We start from the raw sequence: 24,629 nt of genomic DNA, 5'->3' as shown, positions 1-24,629 counted from the left end.
CTTGAAAAAGCTCTCCAGAGGCCATGTGAACTCCAAAGGACTTCTGCAGCCTCGTGGAAGCAGCTTGTGGCATGCACTGCCTGCCCAGTGGATTCCCCAGCAGCTCACTGCTGACCTGTGCCTGTGTATTTCCCCAGATTGGAGACCACCTTCATGCCTGAGGAGCAGCGTGAGATGCTGGAGCTCCACATCCACACAGGTGCTGCAGCTCTGTGGGGAGCGTGTGGCAGGGAGCAGCCATCCCAGTGAGCTGTGCTGGGGCAGGACAGGAGCAGGACAGCCTTGGAGAACAAGCGAGAAGCCCCAAACTCCTGCACCTGGGCCAACACGGCCCAAAGGACAGTGCTGGCACTGAGCATACGCCATGGACAGAGCATCACCCTGACAGCCTCCATCAGAATGCCTGAGTGGGAAAGGAGGCAGATCATCTGGATGCTGGCATCTGGCCTGCAGGCCACATTCTGCAGTCAAAAATCAAGGCCATGATGATGATCCCCATCTCCTTCCCCTGCATCAGCCCCAGGGAAGCAGAAGGGCAAGGCAGCGGAAGGACCATGGACTCCCGTTGCATCAACAAGGATGGGAGGCCACATAGTGATTCTGGGGCACGCACTGCCTGCCCAGAGCACTCCTTGAGAGCGCACAGCCAACCTGTGCCTGTGTACTTAACCAGCCAGGAGAGCACCTTCATGCTGGAGGAGCAGCGTGAGATGCTGGAGCTCCACATCCTTGCCATGAAGCTGCAGTGCCATGGGGAGCACCTTGGCACCGAGCGGCCATCCTGGTGAGCTGTGTTGGGGCAGGACAGCAGCAGGGCTGCCCTGGAGAGCAACTGACAGGCCCAGAAGTCCAGCACCCAGCCCAACATGGCCTGCACAGCAGTGTGTGCTCAGTGCCATTGCTGTGGACAGGGCTTTGCTCCAACAGCCTCCATTAGGATGCTTGAATGGAAAAGGAAGCAGATCATCCAGGCGATGGAGGCTGGCTTGCAGGCCGTGGCCCACAGTCTAAGCCCAGGGATGTGACTGCAGTCCCCATTCCTCAGCACCTCCTTCCCCTGCATCACCCGCAGGGAAGCAGAAGGGCAAGGCAGCAGAGGGACCATGGACACCCATCACATCTGCAAGGATGAGGAGATCCCAGAACGATTCTGGGAGGGACAAAAGCATGGAGTCCAAGCAGATGGCTCCTACAACCCCAATAAGGAATAAAGTCCAACCTTTTGACCTGCTTGGGATGCACTGAATGAACAGGAATTGCCTTGGGACAGATACAGAATGTATTATAGAGTTAGTATTTATCTGTAGCAGGACTTGCTTTGTTTGAAAATTAATAACAACAAAAACAGAAAACTGGTGAAATATTTGTTTCTGCTTTTGTGATTCTAACAGATCGATGTCAGATTCAATGGAAGTAGCTGCAGTATTCTGCAATGCTCTTGCCCTAGAGCCAGCCCATGGGCTCTCTCCTCCCTCTGCTCAATCCTGTGCACTGCCTCCCATGTGCAGCTGTGATCGTATAGTGGTCAGTACTCTGCGTTGTGGCCGCAGCAACCTCGGTTCGAATCCGAGTCACAGCAGTGGTTTTGCAGAGATAGGGCTGTACACAGCCCTGCTTTGCAGATGCAGAGGAGGGAGCTGCAGGGGAGCTCATGAGGTGTGTTTGCAAAGATGCTGTCACTGAGCGGCCACACACGCTAATTCTGAGATGAAATTGTTTCTCGTACCCAACCTAAACCTCCCCTGGCACCTCATGAGGCTGCCACCTCTCATTCTATTGCTGTTACCTGGGAGCAGAACTGCCTGCGGAATCCTTTTCCATAAGAAAAGTGGCATTGGAATTTGTGGAAAGGTGAGGAAGAGCTAGAAATGACCTTAAAGCTGTGCTGGGAGCTGATAACTTTGATGGTTCAGAGTGGTGCCATGGCCAGCTCTGTGCTGGGCTGCCAGTCTGATGGGCTGCTGCCCACCTCTTCCATAACAGTGTCATCAGCACATTTGATTTTTCTTCTCCTTTCTTCTTCCAGGGAAGCCATACAGACATAAGTTCAAGGAACTCTTGTTCTCTTCTTGTTCTCTGCTTCTCTGAGAAGCCCTGCCCTGCCCTTCCTCATCCCGTCCCACCCTCCCTCTCACTGCCACCCCACGTGGGTCCCCCAGCCACCCCTGGGTTTAGATCTTGGTGTAGAAGCTGGGTGCTGCCTTCAGTCCCTGCCCCTCCTGACCTGGGATCAGATTCAGACTCAGCTCCCCTGCTGTTATGGCCCCCGAACCACCTGGGAGCTGCAGCACACCCTGTGATATGAAAACGGGGGGGGTGACCTCATTGCAGCCTTAAAGGGAGTCTATAAACAGGAGGGGAATCAACTATTTAAAAGGGTAGGTAACTGCAGGACAAGGGGAAATGGTTTAAAGTTGAGGGAGGCGAGATTGAGGTTGGATGTCAGGGGGAAGTTGTGTACTATGAGAGTGGTGAGGTGCTGGAACAGCTGCCCAGAGAGGCTGTGATGCCCCGTCCATCCCTGGAGGTGTTCAAGGCCAGGTTGGATGGGGCCCTGGGCAGCCTGGCATAGCATTAGAGATGGATGTTGGCAGCCCTGCCTGCAGCAGGGGCTTTGGAGCTTTGTGATCCTTGAGGTCCCTTCCAACCCGGCCCATTCTGTGGTTCCGTGATGTGGTTGCAGGATCTGGCACCATTCCCCCCTCCATCTGTGTCAGCATTCAGAGTTGGTGCCTCTACCTCGGGCTGTTGTGTCAGTTTCTGTGACCCCAGGCCCCACCAGCAGCTCCTGCAGGCACGGAGCTCCCTGTGTGCTGGGCCCATTTTTCAGCAGCCCCACAAAGCACAGGCTCCACACAAGCACTTGCACATGGATGTGTATTTTAATAAAAATAATTCTGTCAATATACAGCAGAATGTTGATTTCTTTGCCACATTTCCAGTATATTCTCATAGGCTTTTCTCAGTTAAAATCCCCCCCCCCCCATTTTTGTTGTCGGTTGTTTTTTTCTTTTTTTGAAGTTTTCATGCGAAGCATCAGATAACTTAATTCACAACTACTACGCTTAGACTGAACCAACGTGCACAATGTGTGGAACGTCCACGTAGCCGACGTTGTGCCAGAGAGGAGGAAACCCTCCAACGGCGCTGACAAGCGTGGTGATCTGCTTTGCTGCAGCCCCCCTGCAGCCCTCGTTCCCCAGCTCCAGCCGAGCAGTTCATACCTGAGTTTTGAGTTCACTGTGCTGCAGGCAACTCCGTGCCTGGCACTGCTGGGTCCTGGCTGGAGAGCCACGGCGTGGGAGCATCCTAATGGAAGTGTTCACCTATGTGATGTCCTTTGTCTGAAAGAGTGACCACACTTTTGTGCTGAACGTTTTCTTGCTCATCCTTATTATCCTCAAATCTGCCCTGGCTTCTCCTTTTCTCCACGTTGGTGCTCACAGGGGAAGGAAACGACCAAAGACCAGCACAGAGGGGTCTGTGTGTCACAGCAGTCCCACGATGTCCATAGGAGGACTCGGCATGCAAAGAGAGGTTTGCATGGACTCCAGGAATGTTTCTGTGAGTGCAAATCCCACTGCTTTGTGTGCAGGAGTGAAGCCTCCCTTCCTCCTGGAGGTAAAGGAGCTCCTGTTCTTCAAATCCAAGGGCAATGGGGAGCAGGTGGGGCCATGACCCCCGATGCCCCACCAACACACCCTCTGTCAGCCTCTGCAGTGTGGTGTTACCTGAGTGTCAAGACTGGTAACAAAGCACAGCAGCACCACAGCAACCCAACAAGGTGTGCTTTGACTGTTCCCTGTGCCTCATGCCCATGGGGAGAAATGGGAAATTGGACCCCCCCACCACAGGGCCGATTAAACCAGCTCTGGTTGTTGGCAGTTGTTCGAGGGAGTCTTGGGAACAAAGCTCAAGAAATGGTAATGATGCCTTAATGAGACTGTGAGACAGATCAGGGCACAGCTGGAAGACAGGCAGAAACAGTGAGAAAGAAATAATCAAAATATGATAAAGCAACAAAACCAGAAGGGAACTGGGCACATAGGGATAATCTGGGTGTGCACAACCACAAGAAGCAATGCTTGTGGAAGGGGCCATTCTTGTGTTGGTCACCATCTCCATCGGTCACACCTCCATCCCCTAGAGCTCAGCTCAGGTCAGTACAGCTGAGTGCTCACCAGAGCCTGCAGGTCCCCATTTCTCAGAAGTTCTCAGAATAACAACTGCTTCGCTGGTCTCAAACCAAAGCTCATGATGTACGCAGGGCTGCAGCACAGGAGATTTTCACCATGTCCACTTATCCTGAGCCTTGAGCAGAACAAGCTCCACGCCAGCCAGCCTCATGGGATGGAGGTCCTGTGTCCAGTATAACCATATGGGGGCAGGGCTGAGTCCTGGTCACCGTCCCCAGGAGAAGAGATGCCAGCAGGTCCTGCTGGTGGTACACAGTCACCCCTATGGCTCCACCGATGGAGAAGTGACACTGAGGGGCTGCCCAGACAAAGCTGAGCCTCAGCCTGGCTGTTCTTAAGGCCTCCCTCCCTCATTCATCTGTTTCTCAGCAAAGCATGAGGCACTTGAAATGAGAAAGCCCAAATCACTTTTAAAAATCATTTCTGAGCTTCTATGAAGGCTCTACTTATGTTGTAGCCATACCCAAAATTAAAGACCTTCATTCTACTTACTTTTTTTTTTAAAATGACTGCAACAACCCAAAAATCAACTCTCACTGATATCATAACAAGGTTCCAAAATGCAAACCATGAAGGAGCAACCACAAGAACTCAATGCCCAGGAGGCTTTTACACATAGAACCACGGTTCTATAGGCTGCACGATGCACAGCATTGATGGCAGGAGGTGATCCAGCCCTGCCACCACCAGGGACACTCAGCACAGCTTCACTGGGAGACCAAGAGTGAGCCATGACAGAGGTTTGACTAAAAGGAACCAAAAACCACCCCAAAAAGAAGGAACAGAAAACTCAGAAGGAGACAAAGACGGTGCTGCTGCACAGATGGAAGAGAAGTCCGACTGCTGGAGACAGCAATGAGCTAAATGACAGCCAACAGCACAGGAATCATCCAAACGGGAAAGCCACCAGGTCCCCTGCTCTGCCTTTATTTCAAACTTCATGCTCCAGCAGCAAATCACAGCATGGTTGGGTTGAAAGGGATCTTAAAGCCTATCCAGCCCCAACCCCTGCCCTAGGCTGGGTGCCCCAGAGGCTGCTCAGAGCCCTCCCATGGCCTTGGGCACCTCCAGGGATGGGGATGACTCCAAATCACATCTGTAAATGCAGTCAACTCTCAGAGCTCTCAGCTCAGTGGCAGAGTTCTGACACCGACTTTCTTCCTCACATGGCACACCAGTACAAAATACACTTTTAGAAACACTTGCTGGCAGATGGTTTGAATACCAAAGCCTTAGCAGCACTCAAAGTCCCTGGACCGCAGCAGTGACACATTACCACATCCATCTTACCTGGAGGTTACTCACCCACAGATCCCTGCTGGTCACTTTTGGACCTGGAACTAAAATTGCATTCTTATTCCTCAAAGAAACACTGCCATTCCTTTCTAAATGGGTAAAAAGATAGCACTGGTCCTAACCTGCAGCCTGATCTGAGCATTTGCACCCTGCAAGGACGAGCACACTTCAAATCAGTAACCTCAAAACAACAGAATGTAGCAGTGATCATTCAGTAAATACTATAGTATAGTCTTAGCAGCAGAGCACTTCTCTATGGATAAAAACAGGGGTTTTGTGATGCAGCACAAAAACCAACAGCCCAACTTGGCAGCATCCACAGCTCTTCCTTACCATCATCTGCTTCCAGGTGACTTCACATTGGTTAGCCCTGTCCCTCTAGCTGCCAGATTTACCCATTTCTCAGAGGCTGAGATGTTTCTACCCTGTGGCCACTGACAAAGGCAATGCCAAATCTTCTGTTTTTCCTAATCACAGAGACAGGAAAGACCGAGTTCCTCCAAATCCAATTCCCATGGTTAGCATAGGACAGGATCCACTGCGGGGATGTGGGAAGCGCGGGGCTGGGCCCAAGCCCCTGGGCAATAAATACATCAGTGACTTTGTGGAGGTGGAAGAGACCTTTTTAATAAACAGGATTCAAATAAAATTAAAAAAAAAATAATAATAACCCCTCTGAACTGCCACTGCGAGAAGAGTTCAGGTAGCTAGCACAGAAGATGATGTTGCGTGTGCACGGATGGAGGAGGGAGGGAAGAAGAGAACAAGGCGTCACCAACTTCACGAGCTTCCTCCGTGAATCAGCAGAAACCAGCTCAGCAAAACTCTCCAGATAAAATACTGGTGGATCCATGAGAAACAACTCAAATCAAAACAAAGAGAAATCCCTACATTGGAAGGCGCTACATTAGAATAACCAGCGAAATACTGAGTGCCGCCGGAGCCGCAGCGGCGGCGGGGAGACAGGTCAGGTCTGCCAGTCACTCCTGGGTCAGGAATGGCCACGTGGTGAGGGAATAGATCCTTTCACAGGCAGTGTGTGTGTGCTAGAGGGGGTGTTGGTGGGAGCTCAGGCTACAGACGAGGTGGCGTTGTAGTGGCAGCAACGGAGGGTGAAGGGCAGCACTCGACGATGTCAGCTCCATCCTGCTCTGGTGGCTAGTGCAAATAGTCGTCTACTCTGGCAAAGGAACAGGAGCCCAAGCCCACACGAGCCATGAGTCGCAAACACTCCGAGGCCTGGCCCAGGGCAAGCATCAGTGGGGGCTGCTTTGGCAGGTTCTGAGATTCTGCGGGGGCAAAAAGAGAAATCTGTTTAGAAGAGGCGCCTTGGCCACATGCTGGCTCACCTGCAGGCCCCTCCTGGGCACCAGGCCGAGCATCCCTGGCTCTAGAAGGAAGGAACTCCTGAGCATACCCCACCCAGACCTGCCCACCCACAGGGACACGAGTCAACGGGGCCTTTTAGAAAGTGCAGCTTTCTCAAAGTTGTCCATGGCAAGAAAATGGCAGTGTCACCTCTGTGTCTGCCAGAAAACCCACAAAGTGTGAGAGATCAGAGCATGGAAGCATAAGGAAAGGTGGGAGAAATTAGCTCTAAGGGAGAGGCAGCTGCTCTCCCTCTCCTCTTCTGTTAATCTAGTCCACGATCTAGACAAACTCACTGATCACCACTTTTTTCCATGTCATTTTTGCTAGGTTTGCAAGAGGGAATCCTCAGCTGCTGTAGTTAAGATGTGCATCGGAGGATGTCCAGACACTGCTTTTCATTTCTCTCTGGAGACATCCCTAAGAGCCTTATCTGGGCTCTCCAAGCACTGGTCAAACAGTGGCTGGAACTGAGCCCCCCGATGCACCCCCGGCCATGCCGACTGTCAAGGAAAGGGACCCTCTTTCCCAAATCCTAATGTGTCTGTTCCTTTACTCAAACAGAACAGGAACTCTCACAGGTTTGCCCATCAAGCAGTTCCTTTCCCAAGAAGATAACTCCTAAATCTCCTTCTGGCACACTCAGTTCTCCTTTCTTGCAGATTGGTGGCAGGTTATAACCCCAGTATCACTTCACTCTACTCCACCATGGGTTCTTCTGTAGCCAGAGATGGCAGAACGGTCAGCAATGGAAAGGCAGCTCACTGACTGCAAGTGCAAGACTTCCATCAGGGCAAGCTATCACATTTCCTACACCAGGTTCAAGATAGGAGAATAAAGGACAAGCTGTTGGGCCAAAGAACATGCCTGTCTAAGAAGATTGCTTGTGTCTGGAAGAGCAGCCATGAACACTCAGCTTGGAGGATACAGAGACTGCTTATACCTGGATCCACAGGTATGTGCTGATACAAAGAGCAAAGCTCATCAGAAGAAAAGGAGCTGGCTTTCTAGCTGAAGATAACCAACATATAGCCAGACCTCTGCACCAAGTGGGTCTTCACCAGTAACCCAGCCCTGAGTCCAACCACAGGCCCTAGGCAGCCAGGTATCTGAGCTCCACCAAGCAACCCACACCATGGGAACATGCAGATACATATGTTCAAAGGGAATACAGAGCTTGCCTGCATTCAGCATGGCCTCAAAGGTCAGAGGGATTTATGGTCCCCTCTAACTTAGAGCTAACACTGTGGGAACCTGCTGCATTTGTGAGCTGCTGCAAAAGAGCAACTGCATTCCCCCCCAGAAAGCAGGATTGTGCCAGTCAAAACTCTGCCAACCCAAACAGCATGCAAAACAGCCTTGCTAGTGCCAAGCAAACTGATTAAGGTGTATTCAGAACAAGAAAGAAGAGGGAAAGGAAAATGCATCCAAAAGATCTTGGCTCCTTGGTAAGCTAAATTCTCCTATGGAGATTTCTTGGAAGCAGCACTGAGGAAGACCCAAAGAAGGGAGCCAAAACAAGACCAGGTTGGAAGCACCCATCCTCTGCAGCTTTACTCCCACCTCCCTACAGCCCTGCCCTTTCAGTCCCCTGCATTACAAAGACAGGCAAAAGCTAAAGACAAGTACTTCCTAATTTCTCCTAACTCTCTCAGGCTTGCCTGCTACAGGACAGCACCTGTGAATAGTGGTATGTCCAGCAGGTAGCGCTCATGTAAGAACCAGGTCTTACCCAAAATAGCACTATTAAGAGCAGCACACACAGGTTCCCTCTGGATTGGGTCCAGCTGTTGACCGACAGGGCAGTTCCAAGGGTCTGAGTAAGCTAACAAGCTAAATGCATCCTGTGTGAGAGAACAGAAAGGTACAGTAAGGTCATGCACGGCTGTGAACACACAGGAAAAGTGCCAAATCTGTCTGCTGGGGCAGCTCCTGCCATCACCAATGTGACAGCTCCTGCTTCTTCTTGGCAGCAAGGGACTGCACTGGGCCGTCAAGACAGTAGATTAAAGAGAGTGCTCTCTCCCCTCTGCACAAGAAGGCAGGCAGAGTGCTACCTGGAGGGAAGAAGACCATGCAGTTACCCCTGGAAGGCAGCAGGAGCTTTATTTCTTCTCTCCTGTACTGAGAACTGGGTCTAGACACTCTGGGTTCACTGACTTTCATCCTCCAACCGCCATGTAGGCCCCCTCATCCTCACCTGCTGCAGAAATGGGGAACACCCAGAGCTCTACAAGGAAACCCACAATACCAGTCCTGGCCCAGAGAACTGCTGTGAGGCAGCATAAAGCCCAGGCTTACCTGAAGCATCTTTTTGTGCACTGTATTCTTCCCATATTCTCTGCACAGCTGTTCACTCAGCATCTGCAGCTCCCGTCCAAACTGGATCATTCGCTCGGTGGCTGCGTGGTTCCCTCCGCAGAGCTGCCTCTGGGGACAGCTGTCTTCTAGAAGAAAGGCAGGGGAGAAGAAAGAATTGTCTCATTCCCCACCACTGCTCACTGTGAGGCTTGCTGCCCTTCCTTAGCCATAACTCCTTCCTTCCCCTTCAGGAGCAGTTACATGCTGTTTATCCAAGCAGAGGCTTTTTCTGAGTCCTGCACTACAACAGTGGGCTGTGGATTTTTCATAGGGCAGCCCTGAACTCTGTTTAATTCTTGTGGACAACCGACACATCAAGTCCTCTGGTAAAAGCACAGGAACCTGTGACTCTGGCTGTGTTACCCTTTCATGTGTGTAAGGTACTCCACACACCACAGAGAACCTGGTCTAACAAACTCTGGTCTCAGTCAGAGATACCAAAACACCGCCAACTTTCCAATATTTGGTAAATATAAGACACCAGTAATTGGAGGAATTCCAGGTTTCAGAGGTAATGTAGCTGATTCATATCTCCCTCCAGGTTGAAGCACCCACAAGCAAGACAGTCCTAGCTGACCACACTGAGCCAAAGCCCCTTTGTAGCTGGGAATCAGTCAGTCTTTCAGCTCAGTTCATTTCTTCAGGTGTTAGAAGTGCCTGGGCTGCTCTGTGCTGGAATTCACAGCCAGTGCTGAACAAACCTTTGACTCCTATTGCCTTCCATGGCCCACAGTATCACCAGCACTACTGCACAACTATGAAAAGTCAAACCTAGACTCAATTCTGAGACAGATTTATTTCCCTGGTGAAACTGGTATCTCGAGAACTTCATTCACCAGGACTGGGAAAAAAAACCCACACGGTCCAACCACTACTTCAACTCTTGATCCCTGCTCTTTCTATCTCCCATTGCCTCTCCTGCTTGAGGCCCTACCCATGCTGGATTCATCTGTCTGCAGGATCTCTTCGTGTTTGTAGGTGCCATTCATTATCCTGGTGGATGAATTTTCCAGGACTCCATTGGGGTAGTGCTCAGCCTCCATTTCCATCTCGCTGTCGCTGCGGTTAAAAGAAAAAAGAAAAATCAGATGTTTACCTCAGGGAAGAAATGAAAAGCTCACATGACAAATGATGCCCAGTAATGGCCAGTAAACCACAATGAGGTGCCAGTTAAACTACAGGAAGCGAGATGGTTTAATTCAGTGCAGTAAAAATCATTGCTGGCTTCTGAAGACAACTGATGAAACGGGTTTCTGTTACGAAATGAACCTGCAAGCCTGAGCCAGAACAGGGAACTGGAACAGGTCTATCTCTGCTGGGAACAGAGCAGACCTTGTAGATAGGAAGTGTTACTCTGTTGTTTAAAAAGAGCAGAACAGATGCTCTTCAGAGAGAACACCTCACCCTCTCCCACCACCTCACCCTCCTCAGGGACCTACAAGGAAAAAAACTATACCTGGTTTCTTGGTTACTCGTACTACTGTGCTGCTGAGATTTGGTAGAATCTGTAGAATTGGACTCTGAGTAGTTCACAGATGAGGGGGAGGAGGAGGAGGAAGATGACGAAGATGAACTCAGTGTTGGGTATTTACTGTGGCTCTGTTTGCTTTTTGTGGACATGACTCCATTGCTACAGGTAGGGCTATCTGCTCCTGAAGGTTAAGAAGGATGGGAAAAATGAGACCAGACTGACGCTGACACTCTACTCTGAAATTAACAGTTTGTCAAGTAGGCCCCAAAAGAAGAAAGCAAAAGACCAAAGATCTTAATTATCCAGCAATATTAAATTTGTGGGGTTTAGAGAAAGCACAAATCAATGTGGAAAGAACTGCACTGTTCACCATCAACAAGCAAGCTTAAGGAAGTGCCAGAAATGGGCTGTAAATAAGGGATTGGCAGAACCAGCTCACAAGTGCACAGAATTCACCAAAACAAAACACACTTTCAGCTGTGAGCAGCTCAAGGCTCAGTGAAACAGCTCAAGCTGTTCTCAGGGGCTGTGCACTGACCTTCAACGCCACAGTCAGAAATTACCTACACAAGTATCTTGAGATGTCCTGGTTTACCTTGTTCATTCTACTTAAAATCCTAAAGTTTCACTGCAAGGTAAGTCCATGGGAGAAGCAGCACACATGCAATGCATCCCCCTAACTTTGTGCTAAACTGGCCAGCAGTGCAACTTCGCTGGGGCTCTGGACTGAATTCTGCAGACTGGAGGGGTCCTAATGGAAAGCAAGTAACATAAGGCAAAGGAGCACTTCATAGTAAACTGCACGGAAAGTAGCAGGTGATGCACAGTGCAGCAGTCTACCTTTAATTTCTGCTCTTTTCACTGGAAGACATAGGAAAAAAAAGAAAAAAAAAAGCACTTACCAGTACTATGAACATGTGAGTTGCTGGATCCGTGTCTGGGACTTAAGCTGGGGGACCCAGGGTAACTGTCCTGGGATCTGGGGCTGTGTGCACTGAAACAACGGACTTCACTGTCTGTCCCATTCACCATCTCCACAAACTGCCGACACCTGATTTCATGGGAAGGAAGAAGAAAAGGGTGCGTGACAGCCAGCATGTTCTGCACTGATGTTTCCTCAGTTACTGCCTGCAGAAGTCTTAGGAATTGGATGGGAGTTATTTCTTTGGCTTCCAAAGAGCCGTTTTAGACTCCTGGTATATTTGCACTGTGAGTGCTCTGAAGATGCTACAGCAGGAGAGAGTTCATATAGTGCCACATGGATGCTAATGAATGCTGAGAACCATACTGAGACAGACGTGCAGTATAACAGCAGTCACCCTTCTTTTCAGCCCCACGCCTGGGGGAGCACCAGTATTATCAACACGATGTTCCACCTTGGCTAACACCAGTGAAAGCAGAGAGAAGATGAGAAAAAGCATTTCAGCATCAATGGGGCCACAAGATCAGAGGTGAAACACTGCACTAATTCAAAACACAGCACATTTCTCACGTGGCAGGGCTTAGAAACACTCCTCCAGTTAACCAAATGTTCCCAAGTCTGCGCTGCTCTGGACCCAAGAGAATTACTGTGATGCTAAGCCTGCTGTGAGGACACATGGTAAAATTGAGTTTTCTTGGTCCCAAAAAGCAAGTTTATTTCCTTTGTGCTGTTAACATGCTTTCATCTCCACCACCTCTGCAGGTACTACAAAACTAGATGGGTTTTTCAGGGCAGGTACTAAAACTGCCAGTGAGAGATCCCCCCTCTACTCCATAACTTAGAAATGCTGGGACCTCAGGCAGAATTCAGACCAAGGTGTGCAGCCTCCCCGGCAGCCCCTTATCTCCTTCAGCTTCATTAGGGAGCAGAAAGCTATTCATACTTACTTTAACATGAAGAGCAGGTTAGGGTTATGTTCTAGGAGGCCAGGATAGAGCTGCTGGGTGGCTTCTATAGCCTCTCCAACTCGGCCTGCTAATACTAGCTTCTGTATTCCTGGAAGTAAAAGGAAACCTGTTGACACACAGGGCAGGCCAACAAGAATGGCTGGAAGAATTTCAGGGAGAAGTCTCAGGTATGTCACACCCAGTAGCTCCCCAGTAGCACTTCACACAAGGGCTAGGGAGAATTGGGGAGCACACTGCATTTATTATGGATTAGGATGAAGAAAAGTCTGTGTAAATGTGGGAGAATCTATTAGGAGCTCAGAAACACCTGGGTCATCTGAAAGACGAAGTGGGTGCACTGGGTTGGGGTGCTCTGTGCCTTTACTCCTTTAGTCAGAGGAGCAGTGGAAAAGACTGAGGACACAACAGCTGGATGGGAGGAAGGAGGATGCTGGGGAAGATAGGATTTCAGAGGGGAAACCCCTGGGTCACTCCATGCTGCATCCTCTTGCTGGTTCATGCTTGGAACATTACCATATGGCTGACCACCAGACAAGCAATGAATGACTGAAGGGGCCGGAGGCTTAAGCCACAGCAACACCAATAGGCTGATTTTTGCAAATCACAGAATCATAGAACAGCCTGAGTTGGAAAGGACCACAGTGATCACCTGGTTCTAAACCCCTGCTGTGTGCAGGTCACCAACCAGCAGCCCAGGCTGCCCAGAGCCACATCCAGCCTGGCCTCGAATGCCTGCAGGGATGGGGCATCCACAGCCTCCTTGGGCAACCTGTGCCAGTGCCTCACCGCCCTCTGGGTGAAAAACTTCCTCCTAATATCCAACCTAAACCTCCTCTGTCTCAGTTTAAAACCATTCCCCCTTGTCCTATCACTGTCCACCCTCACACACAGCCGTTCCCCCTCCTGTTTATAGGCTCCCTTCAAGCACTGGAAGGCCACAATGAGGTCTTCCCAGAGCCTTCTCTTCTCCAAGCTAAACAAGCCCAGTTCCCTCAACCTTTCCTCATTGGAGAGGTGCTCCAGCCCTCTGATCATCTCAGTGGCCCTCCTCTGGATCCATGCAGAGCACAGCTCAGCAATCCTCATTACCAATCCCCAAAAACAATCTGAAACAACTCAGCCTGGCTCCCACTTCTCAGTGTCTATTTGCTTGTTGTCATAACTGACAGCTGAAACCAAAGACATGGTTTTCACACCAATCTGTGCAGCAGTCTCCTTCATCCTGTTCTGTTCCTTCCACTTCCTTGCACACACCTTTCCACATCTTGCTACTTTTGTCAGATCTCATCTTTGCCTTGTTTGGCAACTTTCACAGATGTCTCTGCCTTTTCTACCTTCCTCTCTTTTTGTTTTCCCATCTGTGCTCTCTTCACACCTTTATTTAAGCCCTAACTGCAGAGCTTTGTATTCCCTCCCTCCAGGTTGCCTTATCACCTGTGCTCACAAAGACCAGACCGTGCTGTCTCACACACTGGGAGACCCAAACCAGCAAGAGCACCAGCTGGGTGAGGGCTGCACAGCCTGGGAAGCAGAGCCCATCAGCACTAACCATACAAAGGCAGCAATGGGCAGCAGCTCCTGTTATTCTAGGTAATGAGTAAAGTATCCAAACCAACTGAATGCTGGCTCAGCACATGTGATGTATGGAGGGACGACTACAAAGGGGCATGATGCACCTGATGTGTGCTGGCCACGTGAGGAATGGTTCACAAAGGAAAGGGAAATGCATAGGGCAGGGCAGCCTGCATTCAATGGGAGAATGCAGAAAGCACACCAATGTTCTGTGACCCTGTGCTCTCAGTCCATGAATAGAAAGGCTAAAAAAGCAGAAGTGCAGCAGGAGAAAACTGCAAGTCTTATTCTACAGGAGCCAGGAGGGGTTAAATGCTGAGAGATGAACCACTGTGGAGGAAAGAGAACTATTCAAAGCAGATACAGAATATTATTTCTTAGAATTGTAGAACCATTTGAGCTGGAAGGGACTTTTAAAGTCATCTAATCAAACTGCCCTGCAATGAGCAGGACCTACAGCTCCACCCAGGACATCTACAGCTTGCACAAAATTTAGAATAGTTCCATTGTAAGGGATATGCAATGATCACTGAGTCCAACTGCATGACCACTTCAGGGCTAACCAAAAGTTAAAGCATTAATGCCTCTCAAACACTGGCAGGCAGAAGGCAGCTCTCTACAAAGTCTGTTCCCGTGTCTGACCACTGAATTTACCCAAATGAATACAAAGGGACTGAAAGACTCGTTAACTCTGGGAGTTGTAGTTCAAATAGATTGATATGTCTGGGTCCCTGTAACCATGCTCATAAAACTGCCTTGCTGCAAAAGTCTGTATGAAGAACCCAAATCCAAAGGAATCTCAGAAGCACAATGACTTCAGTTCAGTGCAAGTCCTAGGCGATGAGACTTATTCTCCACCAGTCTGGCACTACCTCTGTCCTAAATAGCACTGCTGCAGTCAAAAGTGTAACACAGTCAGAATGCTATGTGCTGGCAGTGACCACCCAAGAGACTTACTTTGTCTGTTCCTTATTGAGGTCTGTTCTTCCTGGATTGCAGTGTCTGTGACCCTGGCGAAGGCAGTTGCTGTTGAACAGTACCCATGATGAACCAAATATGAAGAAACCATACTAGAAAACAAGAAAACACAAATGGATGAAGAGGCATTGGCACTATGAAGTAATCCCACTGCAGAAAAGAATCAGTGGAAGTCGTAATTTCAGTGAACAAACTCAGCTCAGCTCATAACCAAGGTCCTAACAAAAACTTCCAGTGTATACACAGTACTTATTTATGTAATTACAACTGCATAAAGGTCATTTGTAAGAGCTCAAGCCATGTAATGCCATTCATGTCTCCTGGCCACACAAGACACAGCTCCCTCTTCCTTTACAGACAGAAAATCCCAACCTCAAAGAAGCTCATGGCTTTCAGGTAGACCTAAGAAGAACCCCAACATTCTGATTCTTTCTTTCTTTCCACTCTGGCCCTGACTTTCTGTTATCACTTATTTGGCCAGCAATTATTGGTAATTGGTAGTTGAATCCACTTGTGAATTCTAGACATTAAGGAAGGAAGATGTTACACAGGACTGGAGCCAGTATTGGCCTTTGGACCCCAACCAGATTCAGCACCAGTGATCACCACCCTCTGGGCTCAGCCAGTTTTCAACCCACATCCCTGCTTGCCCACCATCATGCATGAAGACATCAGCAGCTTGTCTGTGAGAATCTGATGAGAGATGGTGTCAAAGGCCCTACTCAAGTCCAAGCAGATAATATCCACTGCTCGTCCCTCATCTACCAGGGCAGTCATAGAAGTTTCTGAAGTTGGTCAAGCATGACTTCCCCTTTTGAAGCCATGCTGACTATGCTCCTGATGATTTACTTGTTCTTCATGCACCTGAAAATGGCCATAACTGTATTTTCAGTTTGGTTGGGTTTGCAAGCCTTTGGCTTAGGGCTATTTCTTGCTCTTTTGATTCTGAATCCAGCTGACTCATGTCCTGACCTTTCTCCTATGATAGGATATTTATGGTTTCCTCTCCACTGCCCTTCGCCCCATGCTTCACTTCAATGTGTATTATTACAAGCTTTCATGCAGACACTGGCTGAAAATTTCTCCAATATCTTTTAGGTTTCAAGCAGCAACAGGATTCACACAGGAAAAGTTATTAAACAACAAAAGAGAAAGCAAAACACATGTTAGATTAGAGCAAAATGCAGCTTCTGCCGTAAGAAAACAGAAATGGAGATGTAAGAGAACACAAGAAGAACAGTGACTTACTTCTGCAGCATGGCTTGCCACTCGCCTAGCCTGTCTCCTATGGGAAACCGCTTAATGGTGCTCTGAATCTTTGCTCTCCACTCCCTCATGTAGTCCTCGATGTCAAACACAAATGGCTGCTGCCCAAAGTTGGCATCCACTATCTCTCCCGGAGTCTGGAGGCCCACCGTAGGGTACAGGTTTGACTGGGAAAGAAGAAACATGCATTAAACTCAGCTTTTTCTTGCTGGTTCTGGTTACATGGTTTGGTAAACCAAAGAGCTGCTCTTTAAAATGAAACACGTAGGAGAAGAAGAAGGGGCAACAGACTCTTTACAGGTAAATCTCAAGGAACCTCATGACTTACTGTGCAGTTATTAGAATTTATTGCATAAAACCAGAACAACAAGTTCAACTTCAAACAGCAAATCTAAGTGTTTTCCACTGTTTCAAATGAACTCACTTATTCCTTGACAAGAGCAGCTATCAAGGTACTTTACATCTCTGATGATAAGGGAATGGACTGTAGCAGAGCCAGCCACACAAGAAATTATCATCAGATAATTTATTAAGACACAAAGGCCTTAGAGGGTGACCAAAGAAGGGCAATGAAGCTGGTGATTATATACAGGTGAAAATATAAAAGCTGCCATTGTGAAAATACCTCTAAAAGTGACCTAATAATCCAGATTCCAGAGAAGATGATCTAATTCAAAGAGGTGGTGAAAGGCCCTGTAGAGGTTCTCTGAATTCAGACTGTTTTAACAATAACCAGGTTGGATATTAGGAACAATTCCTTCTCAGAAGGAGCAGTGAGGCAGTGGCACAGCTGCCCAGGGAGGTGGAGGTCACCATCCCTGGAGGTGTGCCAGAGCTGTGGGGATGTGGCACTGAGGGATGTTGGCAGTGGGCACGGAGGGATGGGTTGGGGTTGGACTTGGGGACCTTGGAGGTCTTTTCCAAACTTAATGACCGATTCCATGACTTCTATATGGATATAAATTGCATCTCTGAGCCCACTTTAACATGAAGAGAAATGGCACTGGAAAAGGTACAGGTTTGACTGGTTCTCACTCTGCATCACATTTTTTAAGCACACGCTCCATTCACAGTTACATTACTTTTCTGCAGCACAAACTGCTTTTCTGTTGGCAACACAAGAAAGCTGCATTAATCCTTGAGCATCTACTGACAGACTGCAAGGCTTAGGAAGAAATTTCATGGCACTCACAGACAACTTGGTGTCATTATTTTCCACTTTGCTCTAACACATTCAGGACTGTGATGGCCAGAAACCAGGCACTGGGCAGGGCACTGAGATGCAGCGTGGCACAGAGTGGAATTCAAGCCTGGAAGGTGCCTGGTTGTGCTGTCTTGCTCATGGTTGAGCCTATGTCAGGTGTCAGGAAGGTAAAAATGTAAACATAACTGCAAAGTTTTCCACTCCCAAAAGGGAGGTGATAAAAAGATGAAAACATTCTTTGCAGAGGTGCTCGGTGAAATGTCCAGAGGCAATGGGCACAAGTTCTGGGAAGTTCTGATGGGGCATACAGAACACACTCTTCCTTTTGAGCATGAGTAAGGACTGGAATAAGTTTCCAAAGAGACAACAACATCTCTATTTTGGAGGTCTTCAAAAGTTAACTGGGTGCAGTACTGCACAACCTGCTCTAGCTGTGACATCAGCCCTACAGAGAGCAGGGGTTAGGCATGATGACTAGGAGTTGGACTTGAAGATCCTTACAGGTCCCTTCCAACTTGGGATATTCTGTGGTTCAATGATCTCTGGAAGCTCCTTCATGCCTAAATTCTTCTAAGATTCCATTATTTTGCGGGGTGTGGTGTCAAGATGGTGAAGAAGCAGCCATACAGATGAGCCCAGACGAACTCTCAACATTACAATGTCATGGAGTAACAAAGGAGTCACAGCAGCCCCAATAATAACTAGGATCTATGGCAGGACTGCAACTCCCTGACAACAAACAGGCTATCAAGACCTGAAAGAAACTCTTCTCATTCTGGAAAAGACACAAGGTGACCCTCCCAGGCCCTCCTGTGGGATTACACACAGCCAGACACCAGCTCATCCCAGTTCCCTCTTCTATGTGGAGTTTCACACTTGGTTCCTCAGTGTCAGGGGATGTGGCTGACACCGTGCCTTTCTGCAATCTCAAATATCAAATGAAAAAATGAAGCTGTAAACACAGGCTGAGAACCAGCATCAGAAATCAGGGTGACTGCATCACTGCTGGCTCAGCACATCTCCTGCTTTCACATTCTCACACCATGGAAGTCGCTGCACTAGAAGGATGTGCAAGGAAAAGGCAGCATGATAAATGGTGCCAGAGGAAAAGGTATTTTTGAAGTCAGTTTCTCCTCTTTCCCACAGACTTTTGACCACCTCTCCCTCAGACTGCCAGCTGTTTGTATCCCCACAGTTCATCTCGACTTGATTTTCCAACCTTTTCCTCCCTTTGTGCCCCTGCAGTCCCACTCTGGGCCATTCCACATTCTTCTTTTTGCACTTCTGCACTCTCACCACACAGCTGCTTTGCCGAGCAGGATTAACCTGATATGGGCTTGTGTAAATAAACAGAGCTAAGTGTAAGCACTGATTTATAGAGGGGAAACTCCCTCTGTGGGATCTCCACTTCTATTTGCAAGCAGTTACTCGTGTATTAACTTCAGCCTGTGCATTTTTTTTCACCAGTGCACACTTGAACAAATGTAAACACTCTTCAAAAGGAATTGAAATACGGAACAAGCTGAAACAATTATGCTTCAGTGTGTGTCCAAATGATGCCAAGAAAACATAAGTTTCAATTACAAGTCCCCATTTCAAGTTCCTGCTAATGGCAAATATTGCAAAATGCTGTCTTTCTCACTTGTCTCTGAAAGGGGAACTTTGCAACACACACTTTGAGGATACAATACTGATAATGTTTTGAAGGGTCACGTCCATTTCTTGTGTAGTCTCACTGCTACGTCAACATAATCACACCCTAAAGGTTACTGAAGCTCAAGAGGTGGAAAAGCAATGGGGCTCAACCAGCCAACCTTATGCTCCTGCCTGGATCAAAATGTTGTAATAAATGAAAGACATCACTTGCAAGCTGTATCAACATCCTGTTTTTCACTACTTCTCTGGCAATAGTTGCACTATGTAAATATAAAAGCCTTACGTGGCTTTAGGATCTCCTTCCTCAGGAGGGCAGCAGCCTTAACTCTGTAGAATACCAACCAAGAATCAATGGACCAAGGGAGCAGAAAGGGCCAGAATTATATCCTACTATGGAATACACAGGTGTGTGCAAAAGAGAAGGAAATAATTAAAGGAGAGGAGAGTGGGACAATGGAAGTCAGGTGCTGACGTCCTTAGGGTGAATCTGGCAGCAGAGCACCTGAGCTGTTTAAAACACGGAGAGAAATGTCTGTAATCCACACTGAGGGAGAAGTTTCCTGACATTGCAGGAGATCAAAGGGAGACTGAGGAACAGCAGGAACAGAGGGATGCCCTGGGTAAGAGAGGGACAAGCTGAGAATAACATCACTGAGCATTTCTGTGCTCTCTGAAGGCAGAACACAAGACCACTCAGTGACTTTGCACATACACTCCCCACACTGGATGCTGCCTTTGCATGACAGTGACCTGCAACACACTCTGAATCCAGGCTTTAATTGCAGGAGAAGGAGTGACATATTCTTCGAGGTGGCGAGGGCTCAGAGGAGGTACGTGAGCAGCCCACATCCCAGCCCTGGGATTGTGATGTTTCAGAAAAGAGAGCATCCACACCATTCAGCACTGTGTTTTACTGTTTCTTTTTTTTTTTTTTTTAAACAGACCATGAGAAGAGCAAGTAAAAAATTACAAAAATCACATCCCCACAATCTTCCCCTTCCCTTCTGTTTGCAATCTTAGTTAAAATACTAAAAAGAGGTGTACTTACAGGGAGGTCTGTAAAGGCTATACCTGTGGGGGGAAAAATATTACAATTAAAAAGACAAAAGATATTTTCCCAGCTTGACAACATCCATATCATGCTACAGAAAGTTACCACACCTCAATCAGTCCCACCTCTGACCCTGAATTTCACTACTTGTCACATTGAGAAGAATCTTCCCTCCCCAACCCTCTCCTCTGGAGAAGGTCCATGGAAAAGCCTAAACCTTTTATAAATCTCTCCCTAAGATTTAATTTTCCAAAAAGTAGCTCCTCTTTTCTTTGCTTCTCCCTCTGTTACTCCGAAGGAGATACTTTTTCAGGCACACTTTGGGTTTAGAAACAGAGCTTCACTATCACGTTGCTTTGGGTCAGTCTGTAGCTGCTTCTCCTTACCAGTCAGTCAGAGACAGGAATGAGAATCCCAATGCTTTGCATTACAGCTGGGGAACATTTTTGCCACTGGACCAAACTACAGCCTGGAACACCTGAGAAATACTGTGCAAAGAACAGCTTCATCCTCCACGATGCTGTTACAGTTCCAAATACAAGCAATGGAAAAAAACGGCACGGTTTCCCTTTTTGTTCACTTTGGCATATGGGAAGAGAAACAGAGCAAAACCTGGTAGATATCACAGCTGGTCATAGCAGGATCCATTTCTGCTCTAACCCACGTCCCACTTCAGCCACCATTTCTCTGTTGCACTGAAAAGCACGATAGCATGTGTCAAAGCAAGAGGGCACCATTCTCTGATGTTAATGTTATGGCTGTTCTGCTGGAGATTTCAGGTGGTCAACCAGTAAAAGAAGAGCTGCAAAGAATCAAAGAATCATGGAATGGCTGGGTTGGAAGAGACCTCAACACCAACCAAGACCCAAGCCCTGCCATGGGCTGGCTGCTCCCCACCAGCTCAGGCTGCCCACAGCCCCATCCGTGGCCTGGGGCACCTCCAGACATGGGGCACCCCCAGCTCTCTGGGCAATGTTAGCAGATGAGCCTGAAATGGTCATTTAAACCAAGTTTGGGAGACAACATAGGAAACAATTACCATCTGAAACAGCACAGATCCAAAATCAAATGAATCACAGAATGGTTTGGGTTGGAAGGGACCTCAAGGATCATGAATCTCCAACCCCCCCACCACAGGCAGGACCACCAACCTCCACATTTCATAGCAGCCCAGGGCCCCATCCAACCTGGCCTTGAACACCTCCAGGGATGGATGGAGCATCCACAGCCTCTCTGGGCAGCTGTTCCAGCACCTCACCACTCTCATAGTAGATGCTCAGAAAAACAAACAAACAAACTGGATTTTGATTAAATAGCCAATAATGTTTAATTAACATCATGGCAATTTGTCCCATCTATTGTCTACTTATTCTTTGCCCGTTGTGCGTGTTCTGCCCTAAATCCATTTTCCACACACTCCCCACCACAGGCTTCACACTTTGCTTCAACCCTTAGACAAGAACGAGGCTTATCTCCTCTTTGGAAGAGTTCCTTGCAGTGTGGGTGGGAATTTGGCTGGATTGTCAGCACTGAAGGGTCCGTAGCACAAAGTCCAAGTGCTGTCCGTCAGGGATCAATGTTAGGGTCAACACAGTTTAACATCTTCACTAATGACCTGGATGATGTGAAGTCTCACAGGTACCAAGCAGGAGCACGGACAACATGCTGAAGGACATACTGCTCTTCAGGCTGTAGAAAGGATCCAGCACAAACCTCATGGAGCCCGGCAAAAAGTAGCTGAAGAGCTCTTCTGCTGGCTTTGAGTCCAGCAGAGGCCAACAAGAAGGGAGGCAAAGGGAAAAGGGGTTGTTTGGTCTAAAACATTAGGGGAGACACTTACTGCTGCCTCCAACTACCTAACAGGAGGGTACAGAAAAGACAGAGCCAGACTCTTCTTGAAGCTGCTTGCTAACAGGAGATGGGAGGAAATAAAAGACAGGCTGCAACATGGGAAATTCTGGTTAGATGCTAGGCAGGGGAAAAGGTCAGAATGGAAGAACTAAACAATAAAGCAGGGGGCCAGAAAAGCCCCCCTGGGGATCTCCATTCTTGAAGACAGTAAAGTTTGACATGTTTCCCTGTAACCTGACCTAGCTCTCAGCAGGGCTGCAAATGTATGACCTCCAGAGATCCCTCCCAGGGTAAATTGCTCTACAGTTCTGTAAATAAGTTTATTACATTGCCTTTAAATTAAGGCATTTATATGTTTAGTGCCTTCTATTATGAAACTAAGACCAAGAAAATGTTTTCAACATCTAGATCTGTTGCACAAACATATCTGAACCTGTACTGCTACATATCTGCATCCAACAAAGTCAACAGCAGAAAGTAAAAGAGCCACAGTTCTAACTAGGCAGCTGAATCTGAAACTGCACTCTCTCTCAAAGCCTGGATCCAATGTGAAATAACAAACATTAGAAATTTAAAGATAGAAGAACTGGACAGCTCAACAGGTCACAAAGCAACAGTGTGTGAAAAGCCTCTTCTGTAAGTCCACGGCGTCAGCCTGATCAGCAAGGCAGCGATAAAAAGGCATTCACTTTCAATGAAGGGTCAGTGCTGGGGAGCAGTGTGATCAACACCTTCACCTGCTGTGCTGCAGACTGTAATAAGTGCCACATTCAGCAAGATGGGCACCTTAAGGATTATGACATACAGGCCTGTGAAATACTGCTGCAAGTTGTTGAGGAGAAGCATTATTACGGCCATGTAACTCAACGCAGACCTGGAAACAGCCACCATCCAGTTGAGCTACCTGGGTAAAACTGTTCTTACAGAGAAAGCAGGCTGCAGCTGCATTTGGTGTTTGCTTTCATTTTAAATGTGGTTCATCTGTCAAGTCCTGTTCCAAGCTTCTCAGTGCTCTTGCTCTCAGTAGATCTGGTCTGAGAACAGACCTGTTAAATTGGGAAAGCTGGAAGGATATCTGCGGGTCTCTGTGACAGCTTTCTTCATTTGCACCAGTGTTCCTCTTCATCTCTAAACTGGTGGCAAAATGGGTAACCTGGTCTTCTAAGAACCTGCACTCAAATTCAGACAGGAATTTTCCATGCCAGTGCTTCAGAGGGTTGCATGCTCTTCCTGTAGCCTTGCTGGTCCATTTACCTTGGGTTGCTGTCTAAGTCATGGATTTGAAACCCTCACACATTAGTCCCTGAGCAAACTCATCCACTTAATCACAGAAACCTACAGCAGTCACATTTCCTAATCACATCCCACATCCAAGACCATCTGCTTAATGGCTAGAGTCCCAGCTTTCTCACTCTTTTTCTCCCAATTCACTCTCATCACACTCCTAGCCCTACCACATCATCTTTTTTTTTACTGCCAGGACTCTGCTCAGAATTCGTCAGCAGCACTTAATGATAGCAGCTGGAAGACACAGAAGACATTTTCCAGAACAGATATTTAAGACTACATACGATGTCAAACAGCTCTCATGTGATGACTCCAAACAAAGTTCGAGACTTAGCTCCAAACAAACATCCAGAAATTGTGATGGCCAAGAAAACAGTTCCTACACAGTGGTCCTGATGGATCTGATTAAATGAAAAAGTATGGAGATCACAGTTAAGCAACAGGAAAAAAACTGCAAGGAAAACAAAGGGGGGCATGTATCAAAGCAACAGGCAAAAAGGAGTCATGATGAAGATAGAATATGATGGAGAGAGAATATTACGTGTAAGGAAAGACAGAGCTACGGTGCGTTCATTGAAAGTGAGACAAATTAAAGTGCCCAAAGGCAGGGCTGTGAAACCTGCTGCCGAGCCAACTGTCATCAAAAGGGGGCTCATTAGTCTCATGAATATTCTTCTATCTGCTGCAGCATTATGCAGTGACCTCATTCCCTACAAGGAGAGAGATTCAGCCTCAGCAGCTGAAGACTTCACGTCAGGGAATGCCAACAAAAAGCACATTCATCCCCTTCCTTACAAACCTTTGCAAAACACGCAGCAAAATGTTCCAGTAGCTTTTGTGGGGGTCAGGACAACAACTGATGGCCTGCTACTCCCCAGTACTTCAATCACTGCTGACCACATCAGCACTCCTCGCTGAATGCAACCATTAGAAAATGCCACAGCTTCTGTTTGACGCTGTTAGCTGCTGCTCTCACACCTCTACTTATCTTCACAGTACAGAACTGCTCATGGATTGAGTTAATTAAGTTAGTGATTGGTCTCACTAGGTAGTCTTCACCAGAAGTCTTCACCAGAAGTGGCAGAGCATCACACACAGTTTGGCCAGAAAATAGTTACTCCAGAAAAGAAGTAAAATCACATTCCTAAAGAAACATCCTAAAATCCGAGCAACCCTTCAGGA

At 47.8% G+C, this 24,629-nt stretch overlaps 1 protein-coding gene and 1 non-coding gene across 3 annotated transcripts in view; one reads left to right on the top strand and one right to left on the bottom strand.

Annotated features, from left to right (window-relative positions):
* The first annotated feature begins 1,507 nt into the window (after positions 1-1,507).
* TRNAH-GUG lies at positions 1,508-1,579 on the top strand. Its single transcript has one exon. It is a non-coding gene; the product is annotated as a tRNA-His (tRNA).
* Positions 1,580-6,097: 4,518 nt separating this feature from the next.
* RANBP10 (RAN binding protein 10) overlaps positions 6,098-24,629 on the bottom strand; it is a 54,510-nt gene continuing 35,978 nt past the window's right edge. Inside the window, exons 5-14 of one of the 2 annotated variants that reach the window (XM_042821274.1) lie at positions 20,307-20,329; positions 16,381-16,565; positions 15,112-15,224; positions 12,562-12,670; positions 11,595-11,743; positions 10,678-10,873; positions 10,156-10,280; positions 9,162-9,307; positions 8,593-8,704; positions 6,098-6,781 (exon numbers count right to left, since the gene is read on the bottom strand). In XM_042821274.1, the coding sequence (XP_042677208.1) occupies positions 6,651-6,781; positions 8,593-8,704; positions 9,162-9,307; positions 10,156-10,280; positions 10,678-10,873; positions 11,595-11,743; positions 12,562-12,670; positions 15,112-15,224; positions 16,381-16,565; positions 20,307-20,329 (1,289 nt within the window). In that variant the 3' untranslated portion in view covers positions 6,098-6,650. The remainder of the gene's footprint in view (positions 6,782-8,592; positions 8,705-9,161; positions 9,308-10,155; positions 10,281-10,677; positions 10,874-11,594; positions 11,744-12,561; positions 12,671-15,111; positions 15,225-16,380; positions 16,566-20,306; positions 20,330-24,629) is intronic. The other variant, XM_042821275.1, reaches the window with a different exon arrangement.

The sequence above is a fragment of the Centrocercus urophasianus genome, unplaced genomic scaffold (genome assembly GCF_019232065.1).
Source record: "Centrocercus urophasianus isolate 14NV4802_14NV808 unplaced genomic scaffold, USGS_Curo_1.0 seq_2, whole genome shotgun sequence".
NCBI lineage: Eukaryota > Metazoa > Chordata > Aves > Galliformes > Phasianidae > Centrocercus > Centrocercus urophasianus.
This window is presented reverse-complemented; position numbering and strand designations above follow the sequence as displayed.